Below are 24005 nucleotides of genomic sequence, written 5' to 3' on the forward strand. Positions count from 1 at the left end.
ACCAAATCCCCCCACCCCACCCCCGCTGCCAATCCTCAACAGAAATGCTCACAACAATGAAAACCTCGGACAGGAGGAAGAGTGCCACTGGGCGGGCAGGCAGGTGTCTTGCTCAGCTGCAGCTTGGGGGGCACTTTTTTCAGTGCCATTGTAACTTCGAACAGTCACTAAGTGAACTGTTGTAAGTCGAGGACTACCTGTACTTTATCAATTTTCCTTTTTTTTTTTTTTTTGGGTCATCAAGTTTTTGACACCTTGCTAGGAGACTGGTGGTACTCGGATATTGCCATATCCTAAAAGTGGTACAATGGGTGAAAAGGTTGAAAAGCCCTGGATTAGAAGACCTGCAAGGTCTCTTCCAGCTCCATTCTGATTGATTGATAAAAGCAAAACACATCTGTCTGGGTTATGGAGGTAAGCTTCAGGCTGCTGGGAAACGTTGCTAATCTGCTCTAAGCCACTTTAGAGTTATCAGCTGCCAGAGGCCCGCAGTAAATACCATCCTTCTCTTGATTACAGGAGATATTTAGCAGAGTCTGTTTCTTTTCTTTGATGGCACCTTCACTGCAAATATTTACCAACAAGGTTCTGTTCCTTTTCACTTTCAAAGTGCATTCACAGTCCCACCAATTACTACTTGCCCTTGTGATGACTCTTTTGTGATTTCTTTCTATGATTTTTAGAAAGCAATAACCAGAGCCGTAGGTTCAAACTGAGGTCTCAAAAGTTGCGGAATTGTGGACCTCATTCAAGCCTGTCCAGGACTTCAGTCCCGTAATGCCAATAAACGGAAACCTACAATTTGATTTGATCTGTTCTGCCAACTTCAGCAAGGTGTCGCAGAGCTGAAGTTGCATTCTCAAGTACACTTCCTGATTCTCCTCTGCAAAGGCACAATTTGGGGGGAGGCAGCAAGCAAGCGATTTCCAGAATGTCTGGAATGTGGCAATGCAACCAGGTTGCAATAAAATGAAGCTGTTATCAGAACAGAACAGAATAACAAGAGTTGGAAGGGACCTTGGAGGTCTTCTAGTCCCACCTCCTGCTCAAGCAGGAGATCCTATACACTTTCAGACAAATGGCTTTCCAGTCTATTATTCTTAAAAATGTCCAGTGTTGGAGCAGCCACAACTTCTGGAGGCAAGCCCTTCCACTGGTTAATTGTTCTCACCATTAAAACATTTCTCCTTAGTTCTAGGTTGCTTCTCTCCTTGATTAGTTTCCATCCATTGCTTCTTGTCCTGTCTTCTGGTGCTTTGGAAAATCGGTTGACCCCCCCTCTTCTTTGTGGCAGCCCCTCATTATCTACAGACATGATTAAATCCCAAGAAAAAGAATAATTAACGACTATAGGTAGATATCAGAAAATGGTTGTATTAACAGAGCTAGGAGAAAAACAAGACCTAATTCATGACTTCTTTTATTATACTACAATGGTGCAAACACTGGGACCAGTGTCTTGATGTTTGCCCAATAGTACAATTAATTTTGGACCATAAGAAAGGCTGAGCGCCAAAGAATTGAGGCCTTTGAACTATGGTGCTGGAAAAGACTCCTGCGAGTCCCTTGGACTGCAAGGCGATCAAACCGGTCAGTCCTGGAGGAGATCAACCCTGACTGCTCTTTAGAAGGCCAGATCCTGAAGTTGAAACTCAAGTACTTTGGCCACCTAATGAGAAGGAAGGACTCCCTGGAGAAGAGCCTAATGCTGGGAAAGATTGAGGGCAGACGGAGGAATGAGGGGGCTGGATGGACGACGGAGAATGAGGGGGCTGGATGGAGTCACTGAAGCAGGAGGCGTGAGCTTAAATGGACTCCAGAAGATGGCAGAGGACAGGAAGGCCTGGAGGAACGTTGTCCATGGGGGTCGCGATGGCTCGGACACGACTTCACAACTAACAACAACAACAACAATTAATTTCTGAGGATGCATTAACAATATCAGTAAATCCCTTTGCTTTTAAAGGCTCAAGAACAGAGGCTGGTTAAGCAGTGGTCAATTTTACAAGGCTTAGAAAATAAAACCAGAACTAGTTTTGGCTTTTTTTTTTTTAAGTTACTGCTCCTAAGGTTTTCAATACCTACCTGATCTATAAAAGTTAAGTAATGAAACAGACATCTTTTCGTTTTCATACAAGGGAGTGTTACTCCTTTAATTTCTCAGTATCTGTTTACTATTAAAGGTACAGTTATTAAAAAAACAAAACCCTGGCAATCCACTCTTTATTTTTCTTGGCCCTGTTTCAGTATCAAATAGAACCATTCTGGCTTAACGCAGACAGTCACTGAATGGGCTTGCATAAGATGCTGGCTACGGTTAACTTAGTCATTGTTTTCTTTTGATTTATTTCAATCCAGCCTTTATTACTATATAAATAACTCGAGGCAGTGAACACACCTAATATTCCTTTCTCCTATTATCCTCACAACAACCTTATGGAGTGTGTTGGGCTGGTGGCTGGCTCTAAGTCACCCAGCTGGCTTTTATGTCAAACTTGTGACTAGAACTCACTGTCTCCTGGTGACTGGCCCAAAGTCACCTAGCTGGCTTTCATGCCTAAAGCAGGACTAGAACTCACAGTCTCCACATTTCTAGCCTGGTGTCTTAACCATTACACCAAACTAGCTCAGGGCAGCTTCCTAGGAAGCAACACATGAAACCATAATCCAAGTTTTAACCTAGGTTGAAGTTACTGTATCTACAATATGCTCTATTACAAATAACAATCATAGTCATAGAACAGGGGTCTTCAAAGTTGGCCCTTTTATGACTTGTGGACTTCAACTCCCAGAATTCCTCAGCCAGGCTGAGGAATTCTGGGAGTTGAAGTCCACAAGTCATAAAAGGGCCAACTTTGAAGACCCCTGTCATAGAAGCTCAGGGCAGCCATGAGCTGAATGCTTAGCTCAGAGGTATATGCCACAGAATTGCAGAATCAAGAACTGGTAGACACCCTAAAGGTCATCTAGTCCAACCCCGTGCTCGGTTTAGGATACGCTAAAGCATTTGGTCAGATGGATCTCCAGCCTGGGTTTGAAGACCTCTGATAAAGTGGAACACACCCCTTCAGAAATCAGCCTTTTCCACCACTTAAATAGCATTTACCATTAGGAAATTCCTCCTAATAGCTTACCTGGATTTAATTTCCTGTAGTTTCAACTCACTGAATTGGGTCCCATTTTCAGCGTGATGGAGAACCCCTTAGCTTTTTATAAAAGTATGTTTGAAGAATGATTAAGTAGCACCTTTTAAAGGCCTTATTAGTTTTCATTCATCTTTTCTGCTTCTGGTGTGAATCAGTTACACCTGCGAAGCTAATAAATCTCATTGAATGAGTCAATTCCTGGTGACAAAAACAGACCACAGAATGCAAGTACTTTATGTTTAAATCATTTACACCACCCTTCAGTCCCAACGTTCTTCTACATTAAATTATTATATTCCAAAAAAGGGCTGCTGTATTCCACTCCTGATAAAAGAAACGTTTTTCCTCCTTATTAGGATGATCCAGATTTTTAAACGAAGCTTCTTTGAGGCCACTTTAAATCCATAAGATTGTAAAGTGACATATGTAGGAATCAATAAGAATCAATACTTTAGAAAGGATTTCAGTCCAGGTAGTCCTTGACTTACAACGATTTGTTTAGTGACCGTTCAAAATCGCAACGGCATTGGAAAAAGTGAATTATGACCTGTTTTCACACTTACAGCCATTGCAGAATCCCCACACTTGACAACTGACTCGTATTTGTGACAGTTGCTGTGTCCCAGGATCATGTGAATCCCCTTTTGTGACTTTCTGACAAGCAAAGTCAATGGGGAAGCCGGATTCACTTAACAACCGTGTTACTAGCTTAACAATTGCAGCGATTTGCTTAACAGCTGTGGCAAGAAAGATGGTATAATGGGGCAAAACTCACTTAACAACTGTCTCACTTAGCAACAGAAATTTTCGGCTCAATTGTGGTCATACGTCAAGGACTACCTCTCCATTTATTGTTTTAACCCAGGTGGGCCAGCCTTTTTTCCTGCAATTTTTCTCTCTAGTGAAATGCTGGTCTTTTTTTTAATTCTTTCATTCTTTTTCCAAGTACCGCAGCGATATTGATTAATAATAATAATAATAATAATAATAGTAGTAGTAGTAGTAGTAGTAGTAGTAATAATAATAATAATAATAATAATAATAATAATAATAATAATATTGGTACTACCCTGGTAAAGGCAAGCAAGGGTAGTACCAATAGTAATAGGCGCCTTGGGTGCAATCCCAAAACATCTGGAGCACCACTTGAATACCATCATCGGCATTGACAAATTCGCCATTAGTCAATTGCAAAAGGCAGCCTTACTAGGAACTGCTTCCATCCTGCGACAAGATCTGTAATACCATCAAACATCTACATCTGCCTATCCCAGGTCCTTGGTAAGGACTTGATAGGTAGACAAAAATGCCAAAGGAGAAGGGCGGGATATAAATATAAATATAAATAAATAAAAAATAAATAAATCCAGTCTGAACATCTGGCTGACTGTGCAATGATCCTCAATCATCATCATCATCATCATCATCATCATCATCATAGAGTTGGAAGGGACCTTGGAGGTCTTGTAGTACACCCCCCTGCTCAGGCAGGAAACCCTATACCATTTCAGACAAATGGCTGTCCAGTCTCTTCTTAAAAACTTCCAGTGTTGGAGCATTCACCGCTTCTGGAGGCAGGTTGTTCCACTGGTTAATCGTTCTCACTGTCAGGAAATTTCTCCTTAGTTCTAGGTTGCTTCTCTCCTTGATTAGTTTTCATCCATTGCTTCTCATCCTGCCTTCAGGCGCTTTGGAGAATAGCTTGACTCCCTCTTCTTTATGGCAACCCCTGAGATATTGGAACACTATTATCATGTCCCCCCTTGTCTTTCTCTTCATTAAACTAGACATACCCAATTCCAGCAACCGTTCCTTATATGTTTTAGCCTCCAGTCCTCTAATGATCTTTGTTGCCCTTCTCTGCACTCTTTCCAGAGTCTCAACATCTTTTTTACATCGTGGTGACCAAAACTGGATGCAGTATTCCAAATGTGGCCTTTCCAAGGCATTGTAAAGTTGTATTAACACTTCACATGATCTTGGCAGCTTTTATGTCAGTTTAGCCAAGAATCAGTGCCAACTGCCAAGATCTTGGTCTGAGTGGCATTTGAAGAAGGAGAAGGACCTTAATACTGTTTTTTGCAATCTGCATTTTATCTATTGGCAGAAGCCTCAAGCCTTTTTCACATACCATCAGATAAGCCAATGTAGGAGTTCTGCATTTAAATGTCTTTATTTAAATAATACCTAACCCATCCCTCAAGGTGCATAACTCCCCTTTTGACCTGAAATAGCACTTTGCAATAAAGTGCATACCACAATTACAGCAGGACAGTATATTAAAGTTAGTGAACAATACAACAGGACAGGACAATATATTAAACAGGACAATATGTTAAAGTTAGTGAAAAGCAGTAGCTGGTAAAGACATTTTTCAAGACCAAATGGTTGTAATTTGAGGACTACCTCTACAGGCAGTCCTCGACTTACAACAGTTCATTTAGTAACTGTTCAAAAACAGCACTAAAAAAAGTGACTTATGACTGTTTTTCGCACTTAAAACCATTGCAGGCGTCTGATCAAAATTCAGATGCCTGGCAACCGACTCCGGGGGGGTCATGTGAATCTCCTTTTATGACCTTCTGACAAGCAAAGTCAATGGGGAAGCCGGATTCACTTAACAATGGTGTTACTAACTTAACAACTGCATTGATTCACTTAACAACTACTGCAAGGAAGGTCCTAAAATGGGGCAAATTCACTTAACCAATGTTTCGCTTAGCAACAGAAATATTGGGCTCAATTGCAGTTGTAAGATGAGGATTATCTGTGCTTATTTATGCAGTAGATCTCAAGTGCATCGTGGAATATAGTGGTAATGCCTGGGTTGAAGACTAAAACCCGAGAACCAGCGTAGTAATTCCCACCCTAGATTGGGAAATAAATATTGTTTGGAACAGAGAGAATTTCTTGGAAGACAGGTGAAAAAAAAACTGGACGGTACAATAGATTTTCCTTCTCTGCATTCCAGTTCTTCAACCTTGCAGATCATGTACCTGGCTAAACATTTCCATTTTTAATGAGTTTTAACTCTGCTGCCTCTTGTTGGCAAACTCTCTCTGCAGCAATGCTGCATTGAAAACCAGGTAATATATATGCCACACACAAATTGTGTTTGAAAGGCAGTGGTGTGTGTTGGTGGGGTGGTCCTTGTATTCTAGCCGTAGCTCCCTGCAATATATTTTTTTTTACAGACTTTAATGCTCATTATGCTGGAATTCACCGGGACGGAGTTATGCTTTGAGAGCAAAAGCGATCGGAAAATCTTTGCTAGGATAATACAGTTGTGCAAGGCTTCACCGGTGTGGTTTGGCTTTTAAGGGACACCCAAATATTCATGCATTGTGTTTCACAAGCAATGGCACACTCATTTGATCATGCTTTCAATCCACACGTGACACCCATGCCAATTCTGCCATGGACTGCCATTAGCTAAAGCAGGGGTCTTCAACCTTGGCCCTTTTATGACTTGTGGACTTCAACTCCCAGAATTCCTCAGCCAGGCACACAGACCCCTGAGCTAAAGGATCCAGAAGTCAGGGCCGAAGAGGTTGTGAGGACAAAAATGGAGATTTTGCAGCTCTAGAGATAAGCTCAGATCGAATGGGTGACAGGTAGTCGTCAATTTATAACCACAATGGGGGACCACAATTTCCATTGCTAGATGAGTCACGGCTAATTGTATGAGTTTTCTTGCCACGGCTATTGTGTGAATCAGTGTGGTTGTTAAGTGAATCACATGGTTCTTTAGCCAACCTAGTTCCCCCACTGACTTTATTTGTGAGAAGCCAGCTGGGAAGGTCGCAAACAGTGATCCTGACGCTGCAAGCATCATAAATGCATGCTAAGTAGCCGAGTGCCTAATAAATAATAAATAATAATAATAAAGTTGGAAGGGACCTTGGAGGTCATCGAATCCAACCCCCTGCTCAGGCAGGAAACCCTACACCATTTCAGACAAATGGCTGTCCAGTCTCTTCTTAAAAACTTCCAGTGTTGGAGCATTCACCGCTTCTGGAGGCAGGTAAATTTTGATCACGGGACCCTGGGGATGCTTCAACGGTTATAAATGCAAGGACTTGGCCGTAAATCACTTTTTCAGGGCTGTTGTAAATTCAAACGGCTGCTAAATAAAAGGTTGTAAATTGAAGACCCCGTTATACTGTCAAAAATTCCTTGGAGAAAAAGTGGAATTTTTCTGCACAAAGTCTGCATAGGGATCCCGCATACAGCTCCACATTAAGAGTTAAGTAAACCATGCTTTAATCTCTGGGATTGAGGGCAACTACCCTAATTTAGAATACATTTCTGGCTTGGTGAACTTAAGTTGGCTGGCTGAGGAATTCTGGGAGTTGAAGTCCACAGGTCTTCAAGCTGCTAAGGTTTGGATAACCCTGATTTAGCATGTTGTGGGAGTGGCTTATGCTTAATAAGCAAAGTATGGTTTCTGCGAATCCAGCTGGAGGACTTATTTCTACGTAAAACATGCCCATCAATCTCCTTGATGCACACTCAGCCGGAAGTAAGTTTTATTTAAATGAGTAGAGTTCTAGAATGCCCGCGTTTGAGATCCAGTTAATGTGTAACTTCTTTCTAAATGTTTACTCATGGGAATCTTCCATTTCCTCACCTCTCTCCGGCCGCCTTACATTTTCCAAGTTTCCTGCTATTTAGGAATAATTGAAGAAAAATATGCAAATCCTTTCCTTGCAATTCCAAAGCTGCTTTTTCAGGAGGCAACTGGACTTTCTGGTTTTTCTTTGAAGATATTTCGCTTCTCATCCAAGACAGCTGGTCATTTGCATTCTAAATTTAGAGAGTCCTTGAGGCCGCTTGGAGGTTTACCTGTGACGTCTCTAAAAGAATGCAAATGACCGGCTGTCTGCAAGGAGTATAAATCCTTCCATTCCCCACCATCCAGTCAGAGCTGAAGAAGCTTCTTGGATGAGAAGCGAAACGTCTTCAAAGAAAAACAAGAAAGTCCAGTTGCCTCTTGAAAAAAGCACCTTTGGGATAATCATGACCTGGATGACTGAGAATCTCCATAGACACCGTCTCCTTACAACTTAAAACGGCACAGAAAGGACAGTTTTATAAATTTCTTTCCCCAAACACATTTGAGGAAGACACAAAGAGATCTCAGAGCCACTGAACTATATTTTTCAAAGATCCTGGAGCACTGGGGAACTACCAGAGGACTGGAAAAGAGCTGATGTAGTTCCCATCTTCAAAAAAGGAAAAGAAAATGGATCCAGGAAATTACAGATCTATCAGCCTGACCTCAATACCTGGGAAGATTCTGGAAAAGATAATCAAACAATGAATCAGCAAACACCCAGAGGCAAACAAAGTCATTACTAAGAGCCAACACGGGTTTGTCAAAAACAGATCATGCCAGACAAATCTTATTGCATTCTTTGACCAAGTGACAACATTAGTGGACCAGAGGAATGCTGTGGATATAATTTACTTGGACTTCAGTAAGGCATTTGATAAAGTAGATCATAACCTACTACTCGATAAGATAGAAAAATGTGGGTTATTCAGCATCACCACCAGATGGATCTGTAGCTGGCTGACCGGCCGTACTCAGCGTGTGGTCCTCAATGGAACCGCATCTACATGGAGGGAACTGTGTAGTGGGGTGTCCCAGGGCTCTGTTCTGGGCCCAGTGCTCTTCAACATCTTCATCAACGATCTGGACGAGGGGATAGATGGGGAACTCATCAAATTTGCAGACAACACCAAGCTGGCAGGAATAGCCAACACTCCAGAAGACAGGCTTAAGATACAGGAGGATCTGGACAGACTTGAACACTGGGCGCTATCTAACAAAATGAAATTCAATGGTGAAAAAAGTAAGGTTCTACATTTAGGCAAGAAAAACCAAATGCACACAGGTATAGTAAAGGTAGTACCTTGCTCAATATAATAACTGTGAGAGGGATCTCAGAGTCCTAGTGGACAATCACTTATATATGAACCAGCAGTGTGTGGAAGCTGCCAAAAAAGCCAACACAGTGCTAGGCTGCATTAACAAAGGGATAGAATCAAGATCACGCAAAGTGTTAGTACTGCTTTATAATGCCTTGGTAAGGCCACACTTGGAATACTGCATCCAGTTTTGGTCACCATGATGTAAAAATATGTTGAGACTCTAGAAAGAGTGCAGAGAAGAGCAACAAGGATGATTAGGGGACTGGAGGCTAAAGTATACGAAGAACGGTTGCTGGAATTGGGTATGTCTGGTTTAATGAAGAGAAGGATGAGGGGGGACATGATAGCAGTCTTCCAATATCTCAGGGGCTGCCCCAAAGAAGAGGGAGTCAAGCTATTCTCCAAAGCGCCTGAAGGCAGGACAAGAAGCAACGGATGGAAACTAGTCAAGGAGAGAAGCAATCTAGAACTAAGGAGGAATTTCCTGACAGTGAGAACAATTAACCAGTGGAACAACCTGCCTCCAGAAGCTGTGAATGCTCCAACACTGGAAGTTTTTAAGAAGACATTTGTCTGAAATGGTATAGGGTTTCCTGTCTGAGCAGGGGATTGGACTAGATGACCTCCAAGGTTCCTTCCAATATCATCATCATCATCATCATCATCATCATCATCATCATCATCATCATCAACCTCCTGATAACGAAAGTCAATGAGGAAGCCAGATTCACTTAACAGCCAGGTGACTAATTTAACAACTTCAGTGATTCACATAACAACTGTGGCAAGAAAGGTTGTAAAATGAACCAAAATTTACTTAACCAATGTCTCGCTTAGCAACGGACACTTTGGGCTCCCTTGTGGTCGTAAGTCGAGGACTTAATAACCGTGTTCCTAACTTAACCATTGCAGTGATTCACTTAACCATTCTGGCAAGAGAGGTCGTAAAACGGGGCAAAACTCACTTAACAACTGTCTTGCTTAGCAATGGAAATCTTGGTGTCAATTTCCTGACAGTGAGAACAATTAATCAGTGGAACTACTTGCCACTAGAAGTTGTGAATGCTCCAACACTGGAAGTTATTAAGAACAGATAGGACAACCATTTTTCTGAAATAGTATAGGCCAGAGTTTCTTACCTGAGCAGGGGGTTGGACTAGATGAGCTCCAAGGTCCCTTCCAACTGTATTGTTGTTGTTATTGTTCATGTTGTCGTTATTATTATGTCGCTTAACCCATAATGAGAACACACAGCTTTAAGAAGAGATACTAGACCAGTGGTTCTCAACCTGTGGGTCGGGACCCCATTTGGGGTCGATCGACCATTTCATGGGGGTCGCCAAGCAAGGCTGTCCGCCATTTTTTTTGTCCGCCATTTTTTTTGTCTGCCATTTTTTCCCCTTTTCCGGCAGGTGCTTTACCTCCCTTGGGCTGGGCCAGCTGGTGGTCGGCCTGCTCTGTCTCTGCCGCTTGCCAGCTACGCCTCGGCCGGCGCAGGGGGCAGAACTATGCATGCGCGGCGCTCCCGGGCAGGGAAAGTCCTCGACTTACGACCGGTTGGGTAGTCCTCGACTTACGACTGGTTTAGTCCTCGACTTACAACCGGTTTAGTCCTCGACTTACGACCGGTTTAGTCCTTGACTTACGACCGGTTGCGGTCGCGGCATTAAAAAGGTTGAGAACCACTGTACTAGACAGTCACCTGTCTGAAATCGTAGAGGATCTCCTGCTTGAGCAGGGGGTTGGACTAGAAGACCCCCAAGGTCCCTTACACCTCTGTTATTCTATTCTACTTTAATTGTGGTCGGAAGCAGACGACTACCTGTAAAACTGAAAAGGTGTGGGGTGTTTTTTTTTCCAATTTCCCGGAAGGCAAGGCACCAACCCTCCTTTCTTTGAACTCTGCCCCAGCCTCGCCCACAGTTTGACCTCACTTTGGGAACATCTGAAAAAAAACAGGTCAGGGAGACCGAATTTATTAAAAAAAAAAAAAAGAAAAAAGAAAAAAAAAAGTTTCTCTTCTCGGGGAAGCCGGAGCGGAGGCGGAGCCGAGCGCCGGAGGGGCGGGGCGCCGAGGTGGGAAAGTGGGCGGAGCCACGGAGAGCAGGTGAAACCTACGCCGGGCGGGAGTCGGCTCAGAAGGCGCTGCCGGCGCTGGGCTGGGCGGCTGGGGTTTCTGTTGCGGGACGGGGCGGGCGCGGCCAGCCCGCGTGCCCGGCGGCCGAGCCCGGAGCGGGCGGGCTGGCTCGGAGGAGGAGGCGAGCCGGCGGAGGGGAGCCATGGCGCGGGAGCTGAGCCAAGGCGAGCTGCTGGACTTCCTCTGCCAGGCCGGGGGGCGGGTGGCCAACGCCGCCTTGCTGGGCCACTTCAAGGGCTTCTTGCGCGACCCGCAGGCGCCCCCCGCCCAGCTCCAGCACCGCCGCCAGCTCTTCAAGGGCTTCGTCAACTCCGTGGCCACCGTCAGCCAGGACGGGCCCGGCGCCGCCACCTACGTGGTGCTCAGGAAGCGCTACCGGGACCTGGTCGGGGAGGAGCCGCCACCGACGCCCCGCGACGGTCCGTTCGCTGAGCCGCCGCCGCCGCCTCCAACGCAGGATCGACCCGGCCGATCGCCGCCGCCGCCGCTCCAGCAGGCCAGGTGGGAGCGCGCGGGGAGGTCTCGGGAAGCCGCTTCTCCCTGGGAAATCCCCGGGCCGGATGGCCAACTCGAGACGGGCCGCCGGGCTTCCAGGTGCCCGTCCGGCACACCTGGAGCCGGATCGCGGCCTCCGCCGCCCGCCAGCCCCGCCCTGGGCTGCCTGGGAAGAGAGAAGAAGCGTCACCGGCCGCCCCTCGCCGAGCCCGCCGCCCCGGACCCGCTGCCGCCGCCGCTGCAGGAAAGGGCTCAGCCGTCCAACGGCCTCGGTTTACCCGTCGGAGAAATGGGCGCGCTTCCAAATGCCGGCAGTGCCCAGCAAAGGATTCGGGATTGGATCGCTACTCATCATTCGGCTGCCGCTGAGCCTTCCCGTCCCCTGGCACAAGAGGAGGAAGCCTGGGGGGTCAGAGCGGGGTCCCGAAGCTCAGAGCTGAGCCCCTGCCGCCCGTGGGGGTCCCTGGATGTCAGTCCGAGGTCTGAGTCCTCGGAGGGCTGGCGGGAGCCCCCTGTGCCCGTCTTCCGCAGCATCCGATGCCGGCTTTCCTTGCAGGACTTGGAGGACCATCTGGAGCAGGAGAGCTCGGCCAGCGAAGAGGGCAGCAGCAGCGCCAGCCGGGAGAGCAGCTCCCACCGAGGGGAAGGGGAAACGGGCAGGACGAACAACAACGGGTGCGTCCGAAACTCAGCTGGGCGCCAGGGACCCGGGGGCACCCCTCACAGCAATGGCCTGGGGGAGATGCCCCTTGCCCAGGCCAGCCAAGACTCCAAGAACGGCAAGTCCCCACCGCACGTCGCTTTGCTGCACCGGATTGTTGGGAGAGCTGCCAGTCTGGGCAAAGCAGAAGGCAGGGATCGGTTGAAGCCAAAGCCGTGGAAGATGGACAGACCGGCATCCCCAACTCTGGATGCCCCCTTAAGTCCCTGGTTGGCACCCAGACAAAGACCCGTGGCGAATGCCCCGTTTGTGGAGAGGCTGGCCCCTAACCCAGATGGGCCTGCTGAGCACAGGTCTTCCTTGGTACCCCTGGACGGTCGAGAACACACCTGGCTGGTGAAAATAGCCACGGGGTCCTGGCTGCAGGTCCGGGCACTGCTCCAGGAAGACCCTCAGCTGGTGCTCCACAGGGACTTCATCTCTGGCTTCACGGTGCTTCACTGGCTGGCTAAACACGGGAATGCCCAGGTGCTGCAGGACTTTGTCACCGGTGCCCAGGAGGCAGGGATTGTGCTGGACGTCAATGTCAGGTCCGGTTGTGGCTACACCCCGCTGCATATGGCAGCCATCCACAACCACCCCGTGATCATGAAGATCCTGGTGCAGAAGCTGCAGTGCCGGACGCAAGTCCGGGACAGTAGCGGCAAGAGACCTTGGCAGTATTTGAGCACCAGCGCTTCTGGAGAAATATGGCAGCTTTTGGGGGGCCCACGAGGCAGGACCATCTTCCCGACTCATCCAATCATCAGACCATCCACGGCCCCTTCTTCATCATCAGTGTCCCTAGCCAGGAAAGTGAGCAGAAAGCCCTCCTTGGCAAACTACTTGAAACCTCAACATATGAAATGGAAAGTGGGGGGGCACAAGTGCCCCACCTTACAGGAGATGGAGGAATACAGTGATTAACAACTGCTGTTGTGGCCTTGGGCCAAGACAAAGTGGGGATTCGGATGACCCGGCTCTCCAAAGATGTTAAGGGCTCGGGCTATTTTGGAGCTCATTTAGCTATGTTTAGGGAGAAACTGGAGGGAAAAAAAAATGGCACTTTATTCCTGAACATGTTCGGACATTCAATTTTAACTGGGATGGGGAGAGTCGCTTTACACGCCCCGTGCAGAAGCTTGGGTCTTGGGTCCGTCCTGCAAAATGCTCAGGGAGAATTCTCTGGGCAATCTCGAATACGCCTTTCAGGTCTGTTGCCGAGAATCTGCACTTTAGCTGGTTTTTTTTTTTTTCTTGCAAAAAGCAACTGGGTGGGTGGGTGGGGGAATGAGGATCGAATTTTAAATCCATGTTGGCTTTGAAGTACGGGAAGGTCTTCATGCAAAGATCTTTGAGTTGGGTGTTTGGAGAAGGGGGGGGGGAGGCAGGTTGTCCGTGAAACTACAAGGTCAGTATTGCCAAATGCCATATGTGGACCCAAAGAGAAGGGTGTCATTTGCACTCTTCCCTCACCAGCTGGGATGAATTCTTACCGTTTGCCTTTGGGGACATGTTAAAAAGACGGGCGGGCTGGAATGTCTTAATTAGGTGGGTTAACCTCATTGCAAAGAGTTTGAAACCTCCAAAGAAAAATGCCCAGAGGTTAAAAGAGACAATGAACCTCAACCCACTTGGGAGGTAAAAAGAGAGACCAACAGAAAGTTGATTTTAGTTTATGACTTTGTAAGGCCTGTTAATAAACCTTATTGCTGCTTACATTTATATTTTTGCATCTTCATGTTTACCTTAGAGGTACTTTCTTGTGTGGCGCTGCTACTTAAACTTAGCGAGAGTTTGCATATGCTTCTAAGGATAAATGTCTATGCGGATTCTCAGTCATCCACGTCATGGTTGTCCCAAAGATGCTTTTTGACAAGGCAACTGGACTTTCTTGTTTTTCTTTGAAGACATTTCACTTCTTCAGCTCTGACTGGATGGTGGGGAATTGAAAGGTTTATATTCCTTGCAGATGACTGGTCATTTGCCTTCTTTTTAGAGAGTTGTTGAGGCCACTTGGAGGTCTATCTGTGTCCTCAGGGTCACCTGAGTGGTGCAAATGGGCATGGAGCCTTCTTGGAGCTGCTGAAAATCCTTCCGTTCCCCACCATCCAGTCAGAGCTGAAGAAGCTTCTTGGATGAGAAGCGAAATGTCTTCAAAGAAAATTAAGAAAGTCCAGTTGCCTGCCTTGTGAAAAAGCATCTTTGGGATTCAAAGGATGGAGTAGACTCTAGAAAGAAGATCAGTGGCTGTCCCTATGGCTTCCAGCACTGAAAGCATCCCTCTATAGCAGGGGTCTTCAGACTTGGCCCTTTTATGACTTGTGGACTTCAACTCCCAGAATTCCTCAGCCAGACACGCTGGCTGAGGAATTCTGGGAGTTGAAGTCCACAAGTCATAAAAGGGCCAAGTCTGAAGACCCCTGCTTTATAGAATCAACATGTGGAAGTGTGTGTTTTTTGCAGTGGCACCTTGTGAGTGCTGGAGAGTAGCTGCTCCACAGATTGATGCTCTCCCTGGAGAACATTTAGTGAAGAGACTGGAGTTTAACTCAAATTATAGGATTTGCAGATGAAGGTTCTGGTTTGAACCTAGCTAGGATCTTGGCTTAGCATATGTGAATTCAGCCATTGTAGTTTGTATGTCATGGTTTAGGGCAGGGGTAGGCAACCTCGGCTCTTTTATGACTCATGGACTTCAACTCCCAGAATTCCTGACAGCTTAGCTGACTCAGGAATTCTGGGAGTTGAAGTCGATGAGTCATAAAAGAGCCGAGGTTGCCTACCCCTGGTTTAGGGTTTAATCAGCGCTCAAGAAACCATAGTCAAGGCAATTTGTGGTCTGATAGATGATGGACCTAGCAACAGTAGTACAGGTGACCCTTGACTTAACAACAGTTTGTTTAATGACCAATGGCACTGAAAAAAGTGTTTTAAGACCATTTTTCATAGGACCATTGTAACATCCCCATGGTCACCTGATCAAAATTTCAAAATTTGGCAACTGACTCATACTTATGACAGTTGCAGAGTCCCGGGGCCATGGGATCGCCTTTTGCAGCGTTCTGAGAAGCAAAGTTAATAGGGAAGCCAGATTCACTTAACACAGCCGTGTTAGCAATTTAACAACTGCAGTGATTTACTTCACAAACGTGGCAAGGAAAGTCGTGACATGGGGGAAAACTCACTTAACAAACATCTCACTTAGCAACATAAATTCTGGGCTTAATTGTGGTCGTAAGTTGAGGACTGCCTGTAGTTCAATCCTGTGTGCCTGGCTGAGGAATTCTGGGAGCTGAAGTCCACAAGTCATAAAAGGGCCAAGTTTGAAGACCCCTGAGTTAGAGTTGCTTTGGTTTTTGTAGCACGCTCGGCCAAATTCAGCCGCCTTAGTTTGAAAAATACTAGGTTACGAACTGGCACGTGGTATGCCTTAACCCAACTGGAATTGGTTCAAAATAATTTTTTGATAAACCAACAATGCCTGAGGATAATGTGAAAACCTTGTCATTAAAACCACCTGAAAGGGAGGGAGCGTGGATGCTGGCTTAATGGAGAACAAGGGAATAAAACGACAGGTGCTCAACACTATCCTTGTAAAAGACATCCCAAATTAATAGTGACGTATTTCTTTGCAAGCAAAGGCTGATCAGCAGCGTTGTTTGTATCTCTTTCCCGCCCCCCATATTTGGGACCCCCTTCTTCACTCTGGTGGATTCAAAGCATCCAGGGATGATGGACAGAACTGGAAAGAATTTTAGGAATGTTTAAAATTTCAGGAGGGACTTGCCTGCAGAGATAGCATAATTCAGCCCAAGAGTTTAAAAGATTCTGTTCTTGGTGCAACTAGGAAAAAAAATTACGCTTGCAATTTCTGTGAGTTTATGGTGAAAATCTGGAAAAAGGCAGTTGCCCACCACTTCCTTCATGTTACCAATGTGAGGGCATGGCCATGAAGTCATCCTGAGTCAAGCTTGACCTCAAGGAGACATTTCCGTTTTATATGGCCACACGGTCAGAGGAAATGCATAAATCACTGTCATGCTACACAACCCCCAGTGCAATCAAAGGTAAGCCTAACTCCGTCTCCTGCATGGCACTTTAAATGTATTTGCTCCGGCTGTTGATTAGTTTTCCCTTATTGATGTTTACATTTCTTGCTATAGAAGCATTTTCCGATGTCAGGTTTTATTGCTTAGTTATTTTGGCCGCTGCGGTTCTAATGAAAGGAGCAAGAGAAGGTCAGGAAGGCAAACTGGAATTAAAACATAAACTATCTCTGGCACCTGTAATTAACTGCAATACAGGCAAACAGGTATGTAGCTCAAGACCGTTTAATGAACGTATTAATTACCTTTCTGAGCCCAAGAACAAATGGGAGAAGAATAATATGTCTGGAGATTATGTGAGCTTTCTGAAACTTTGGTCAGGTTTGATGAGTCTGCCAGATCAGGAAGAGCTGAAATCCTTGACTCCTGCCCTTGTTATCGTCCAGATAGACGACTGCAATTCAGTTTGTGTAGGGCTGTCCTTGAAAATGGCTCAGAAACTGCAGCTGATCTCTGTTACAGATCGTGGTTGCCGGTTGATGTTTGTCAATCCAGTAGACAACATCTGCTTCCAGGAGGCTTCTAGGTTCAAATCAGGGTGCTGGTAGCCAACAACAACATGACTACAAAACAGTTCTCAGGTACTGTAGAATCTGCTCGCCCCACACAGCTACAGTGAGAGTATCACCCCAAAAGAGTATATAAACAAGGTTAAATCATGGCAACTGGACCAAAGTTTATTAAACCGAGATGTTTCGTTACTCACGCAAGTAATTTCTTCGGTCAAAATGAAATGTTTTGGTTAGGCAGAGTCAGAAAGTCGTTGGGATGAACTAATTCTTCTCCCCAAAATGAAATGCAATTTGTAAACGTAGACTCAATCATCCATGTACAAATCTGACTCTATGCTTAACCAAAATTTTTCGTTTTGACTAAAGAAGTTACTCGGATGAGTAACAAAACGCTTCAGTTTAATAAACTTTGGTCCAGTTGCCATGCTTTTACCTTTTTACATGCTTTTGGTTGAGATTAAAAAAATAGCAATATCAATAGCATTTAGGCTTGTATATGGCCCCATTGTACTTCATAGCACTTAACTGGGTGGTTTACAGTGTAAGCATTATTTGCATATTACCCCCAGCAATATGTCTTCAAAAGGAAGAGGTATGTGTCAGGAAAATAGACATCCTGAAACAGTGCTATTAAATAAGACTTGGGAATCAAGCTTCTGTGGGCAAATTAATAATGCTAACTCCAATCTCACACCTGACTTTCTGAATCTGTGCTGCTTCCAATTCCTTGATTGACTTTCGGCATAGCATAATTAGCTCTGATTTTTTTTGGATCTTGGGATTTGTCTGCACAGAACTTTGACTTCCGAGTAAGCTTGTTTGCTTTTCCCAGAGTCCTTACATTCCTGTGTTCTGGCAGGATTTATAACTGCCATAAAGAGGGATCTAAGTCTGACCTCCTGCCTTCCTTATTTCTAGTAGAAGACCGAAGCAAACTTCCCAATTTATGGAACCATCTAAGTCCATACGAACGCATAGGTCCTCTTAATAAATGAGAGCTTCAGGACTTAGAAATGTGGTCGCTTGCCAAGAAAAACAAAATGCAGAAGTAAGAGTGGGGCTGGAAATAGCCCAAATCAATTTCATGTTTGCCTTCTGATAAATATTTTATGACCGTATATCCATCACCCTTGGTGGGAACCGTGGTGGCTCAGGGGTTAGAATGCAGTATCGTAGGCTAATTCTGCCACCTGCCAGCAGTTCGATCCTGACCAGCTCAAGGTTCATTCAGCTTTCCATCCTTCCAAGGTCGGTAAAATGAGGATCCAAATGGCTGGGGGCAATATGGAAATAATGCTTACATTGTAAACCACCCAGAGAGTGTGGTGTAAAGTGGTATGGGGCAATATACAAGGCTAAATGCTATTGATATGGCTAATCTCTCTCTCTTTTTAATCTCAATCCTCTAGGCCAGGGGTAGGCAACCTTGGCTCTTTTATGATTCGTGGACTTCAACTCCCAGAATTCCTGAGCCAGCATGGCTCAGCTTGGAAACCTCTCCCTTTCCCCTCAGCATGGCTGGCTCAGGAATTCTGGGAGTTGAAGTCCACGAGTCATAAAATAACCAAGGTTGCCTACCCCTGCTCTAGGCCAAAATCATGTAAAAAGGTTAAATCATGGCATCTGGACCAAAGTTTATTAAACTGAAATGTTTTGTTACTCATCCAAGTAACTTCTTTAGTCAAAATGAAATTTTTGGGTTAAGCATAGAGTTAGATTTTTACATGTATGATTGAGTCTACATTTACAAATTGCACTTCATTTTGGGGGAGAACCCCCTGGAAGAGGTAGTTCGTTCCAACCATTTTCTGACTCTCTGCCTAACCAAACATTTTCATTTTGACTGAAGAAGTTCCGAAGTCAGTAAAATGAGGACCCAGAGGGATAGGCAACCTTGGCTCTTTTATGACTCGTGGACTTCAACTCCCAGAATTCCTGAGCCAGCCATGCTGAGGGGAAAGGGAGAGTTTCCAAGCTGAGCCACGCTGGCTCAGGAATTCTGGGAGTTGAAGTCCACGAGTCATAAAAGAGCCAAGGTTGCCTACCCCTGACGCAGACTGTTGGGGGCAATATGCTAATTCTGTAAACCGCTTAGAGAGGGCTGTAAAGCACTATGAAGCGGTACATAGGTCTAAATACTATTGCTATCTCCATGATTTCCTCTCAAACTTCCAAACTGCCTGCTCTTCGACATTCAGCACATCTAGTGGAAACTGAACAAAATTAAGGTTCAGTGGGATGGATGAAGCCATAATGAGCCATAATGAGTCTAGTGGTTAAAGCACCAGGCTGGAAACCAAGAGACTGTGAGTGCGAGTTCTGCTTTTGGCATGAAAGCTGACTTGGGTGACTTTGGGCCAATCACCGTGGCACAGTGGAACAACCTGCCTCCAGAAGCGGTGAATGCTCCAACACTGGAAGTTTTTAAGAAGAGACTGGACAGCCTTTTGTCTGAAATGGTATAGGGTTTCCTGCCTGATCAGGGGGTTGGACTAGATGACCCCCAAGGTCCCTTCCAACTTTATTATTATTATTATTATTATTATTATTATTATTATTATTATTATTATTATTATTATTATTATTATTATTATTATTATTATTATTATTATTATTATTATCCATGAGGCGGTAAGTTCTAATCACACCTCATGAATGAAAGCTAGCTGGCTGAGTTTGGACCAATCACTACGAGACGGTGAGTTCTGGTCCCACCTTAGGCATGAAAGCTGGGTGGCTGAGTTTGGACCAATCACCACGAGACGGGGATTTCTGATCCCACCTTAGGCATGAAAGCTGGCTGGCTGAGTTTGGACCAATCACCACGTGACGGTGAGTTCTACTCCCACCTCAGGCATGAAAGCTGGCTGGCTGAGTTTGGGCCAATCACCACGTGACGGGGATTTCTGATCCCACCTTAGGGATGAAAGCTGGGTGGCTGAGTTCGGGCCAATCACCAAGAGACTGAGTTCCAGTCTCGCCTGAGGCGTGGAAGATGATTGGGTGAGTTGGGGACAGTCGCTCTCTATCATCCCAGCCCACCTCACAGGGTTGTTGTGAGGAAAATAGGAGGAGGAAAGAGTATTAGGTACGTTGCCTTGATTTATAAAAAATAATAACGGCAGGATATAAATAAATAAAGTTTTGCAAAGGATAACTGTAGCTTAAAGGCTGGAATGGACGCTCAAGCTCATGGTGGCCACCCTTTTGCCCGGCTGAGCTGGTCTCCCTACTTATCCATCCTTTCAAAAGTTGTTTATAAGTGGATTGGAAACTCAAGGGAGCGATGACTTTGCCACTGAACTTTGTCAACACTTTAGTCAATAAACTTGCTATGTGATACTTAATTCCTCTCTCCCCACAGGATAAAGGATGAGGATAAACATACGCTAACCTGAACTTAGCAGAGGAAGGGTGGAAACAAACAATTGACATACTTAGATGAGTAAAGCATAAACCTACACTTAATTTGCATGTTAAAAAAAATTCAGATTGACTTTTGCATCTTTTAGGACTGACATAAAGAGCTGGGAAACACAGGTAATCCTTGACTTACCACCACAATTGAGCCCAAGGTGTCTGTTGCTAAACAAGACATTAAGTAAGATTTGGTTCATTTTACAACCTTTCTTGCCGCAGTGGTTATGTGAATTAGTTAAATTAGTAACACAGTTGTTAAGTGAATCTGGCTTCCCCATTGACTTGGCTTATCAGAAGATTGCAAAAGGGGATCGCATGAACCTGGGACCTGGCAACTGTCATAAATACCAGTCAGTTGCCAAGCGTCTGAATTTTGATCACGCGACCATGGGGATGCTGCAAGGGTCATCAGTGTAAAAAAAAAGTCACTTTTTTCAGTGCTGTTGTAACTTCGAACGGTCATTAAGTGACCTGTTGTAAGTTGAGGACTATCTATATTGATAAAGCCTCTCTGGAGGTGATTTCCCCTGTTAAACTTTCCTTGGGATTTCCTGGAAGTGTGGAAAGCCAGAGAGATTGCAAATCACTGGAAAACTGATCATAAAATGAATAGCAGGGTATTTGACAACATCCCTAGGATGGAACTAATTGAAACCTTGCCAGAATATTACAGTTCCATAGAGGATGTCAACAATTTCTTTCCCCTTGGAAATTATGTCCAGAACCAATGACCTTTCATGTAATTGATGAGAAACAGGAAAAGAAATTGCAAGCACTTGATGTTAGTGGGAATCACTGGTATAATCTGGAAACAGCAATCATTCAACAATCTTAGCAACTTTAGAGGCAAATGTTTGGCTGATGGTGGTCAAGCTTAGAAATCTACCGTTAAAGAACTTTTGAGGTATCAAATGGTCTGAAAACTGCATTTTATATTGGAATATTCACAGTGAATTTTCTGGGCCTTTCTGCGATGTAGAGATTCTGGAAAGAGTGCAGAAAAAAGCAACGAAGATGATTAGAGGGTTGGAAGCTAAAACATATGAAGAACGGTTGCAGGAAATCTAGTGAAGTCTAGTCTAGTGAAAAGAAGAACTAGGGGTGACATGATAGCAGTGTTCTAATATCTGAGGGGCTGCCACAAAGAAGAGGGGGGGTCAACTTCTCTTCCAAAGCACCAGAAGGCAGAACAAGAAACAATGGATGGAAACTAATCAAGGAGAGAAGAAGATTCTTTAATGTAAACAATGCCTCAAAGTTCTTTGAAGAGTTTCATCTGTCGGAACCATGACAAGGGGATTACATGAATCTGCAACGGTCATAAATAGGGACCAGTTGCCAAGTATCTGAATTTTGATCACGTGACCATGGGGATGCTGCTATATGGTTGTGTGAAAAACGATCATAAGTCATTTTTTTTCCGGGCTGTTGTAACTTTGAACGGTTGCTAAACCAACTGTTGTAAGTTGAGGGCTACCTGTGCTGAGAAGATACTTTGAAATGGGAAGAACTCTGGACACAAGTAATTTTTTGACACATAATTCTCCATCAAGATCTACAGATGACTCCCTGCACTGTTTAATCTTGACGTGCTTTGCTAAATTTTCTGAGAGTTAGAATAATTAATCAGTGGAACAGCTTGCCTCCAGAAGTTGTGAATGCTCCAACACAGGAAGTTTTAAGAAGAGATTGGACAACCATTTGCCTGAAATGGTATAGGGTTTCCTGCCTGAGCAGGGGGTTAGACTAGATGACCTCCAAGGTCCCTTCCAACTACTACTACTACTTCTTCTTCTTCTTCTTCTTCTTCTTCTTCTTCTTCTTCTTCTTCTTCTTCTTCTTCTTCTTCTTCTTCTTTCTTCTTCTTCTTCTTCTTCTTCTTCTTCTTCTTCTTCTTCTTCTTCTTCTTCTTCTTATTATTATTATTATTATTATTATTATTATTATTATTATTATTATTAAATGCACTACAAGCAACATTTGAGATGTTAACCCAGTGGTGGCGAACCTATGGCACGGGTGCCAGAGGCGGCACTCAGAGCCCTCTCGGTGGGCACGCACACCGTCGCCCCAGTCCTAGGCCTTCAGCTGGGTTTTATAAAACCTTTTCGCTTTAGGCCTCCGCTGCCGTGTGCAAAAAAAAAAAAAGTTCAATCAATGTCAATTTCAACTTCTTGTGGGGAAAAAAAAGATCTTGCAAAGTTGGAATTGATTGATTGAACTTTTTAATCCCACCCAGTCTGCCGTTACCACCGCAGCCACGCCCACCCAATGGGCCACACCCACCCGGCACCCGACAATGCATAAGTGGGTTTTGGGTTGCAGTTTGGGCACTCGGTCTCTAAAAGGTTCGCCATCACTGTGTTAACCATTGAGCCAGGTGGCATTTGCTAATATTTACCCAGACATGTTCAAGAACATTCTGTAAGCATTTGCAATCTGCTTTATGATACAAAAATTCCAAAGGGGCTTAAAAACATTTTAAAAACAGCAGTATTTAAAACTGACTGGTTCCTATAAAATATATCCAAGGCTGTCGGGGGGGGGGGGGAATGCATCACAGGGCTATAAGAATGCAAGGAAGGCCACAAATAATCTTTCTACAACTTGTACTCTACATAAAACTATATTTCTTGCTTTTTAAAATCTGATATATTTGGGGATAGTGCCTCTTAATTATTTTTAATGGTGCATTGAATTTGTAGATTACCTTTTGACTTTTTTGATACAGGCAACTGTAAAGAAATGGTGTGGAAACATTAATCCAGGAAGGATCTAATAATAGATCGTGTAAAGGTGAATAAGATACAAGCTGCTACCTTTTCTTGCTTGGTGTATTTGTAAGCATTTTGCAAATATATGTGTGTAGTATCAAAGGCCAAGAGATAAGCATGTAATTTGCAAAGAAATGGAGGGGAAAGGTTGAAAAAGTCAGATCTCCATCTGAGAAATGGCTGCAACTAGCAAACTTTTTATTCGAGAGAAAAAGAAGTGAAAAGAATCCCAGCTGAACTCAATTGATCAAAGTTATGGAGGATTTGAAAGAAAGGCTCAATTGTGATCGTAAGTTGAGAACTAGCCCCTTTATCTGTGTGTGCACATTTTATGCTGGTGACTTTTCCTCAGCTTTCTCCCGCTTTTTTCCTCTCACCTCCATCTGCTTGTTCCAAGTGCGCCATCTGCTGGCTGCAAGAAGTTATCAATTTATACTAACTACCCGGAGCAATTCATCAGAATATACTCTTGATTCTGCAGATACACTGTGCCTAAACTTCAAAACTGTCCTCACTGTTAGGAAGTTTCTCCTTAATTCCAGGTCGCTTCTCTCCTTGATTAGTTTCCATCCCTCGTTTTTTTGTCTTGCCTTCTGGTGCTTTGGAAAATAAGTGGACCCCCTCCTCTTTGTGGCATACTCAAAGATTTTTTTTTATTTAATTGGTTGATAGATCCTGTGGCCTACAGTTGTAGTATCAGTAGTCTTCTTCTTCTTCTTCTTCCTCTTCTTCTTCTTCTTCTTCTTCTTCTTCTTCTTCTTCTTCTTCTTCTTCT

At 44.6% G+C, this 24005-nt stretch overlaps 1 protein-coding gene across 1 annotated transcript; it reads left to right on the forward strand.

Annotated features, from left to right (window-relative positions):
• Positions 1-11362: 11362 nt before the first annotated feature.
• SOWAHB (sosondowah ankyrin repeat domain family member B) lies at positions 11363-13342 on the forward strand. The gene has a single exon (XM_015816383.2). It carries the CDS (start codon positions 11363-11365, stop codon positions 13340-13342), a length of 1980 nt encoding a protein of 659 aa, XP_015671869.2.
• The last annotated feature ends 10663 nt before the right edge of the window (positions 13343-24005 follow it).

Source organism: Protobothrops mucrosquamatus, unplaced genomic scaffold (genome assembly GCF_001527695.2).
Source record: "Protobothrops mucrosquamatus isolate PMUCROS unplaced genomic scaffold, P.Mucros_1.0 scaffold440, whole genome shotgun sequence".
Taxonomy (NCBI): domain Eukaryota; kingdom Metazoa; phylum Chordata; class Lepidosauria; order Squamata; family Viperidae; genus Protobothrops; species Protobothrops mucrosquamatus.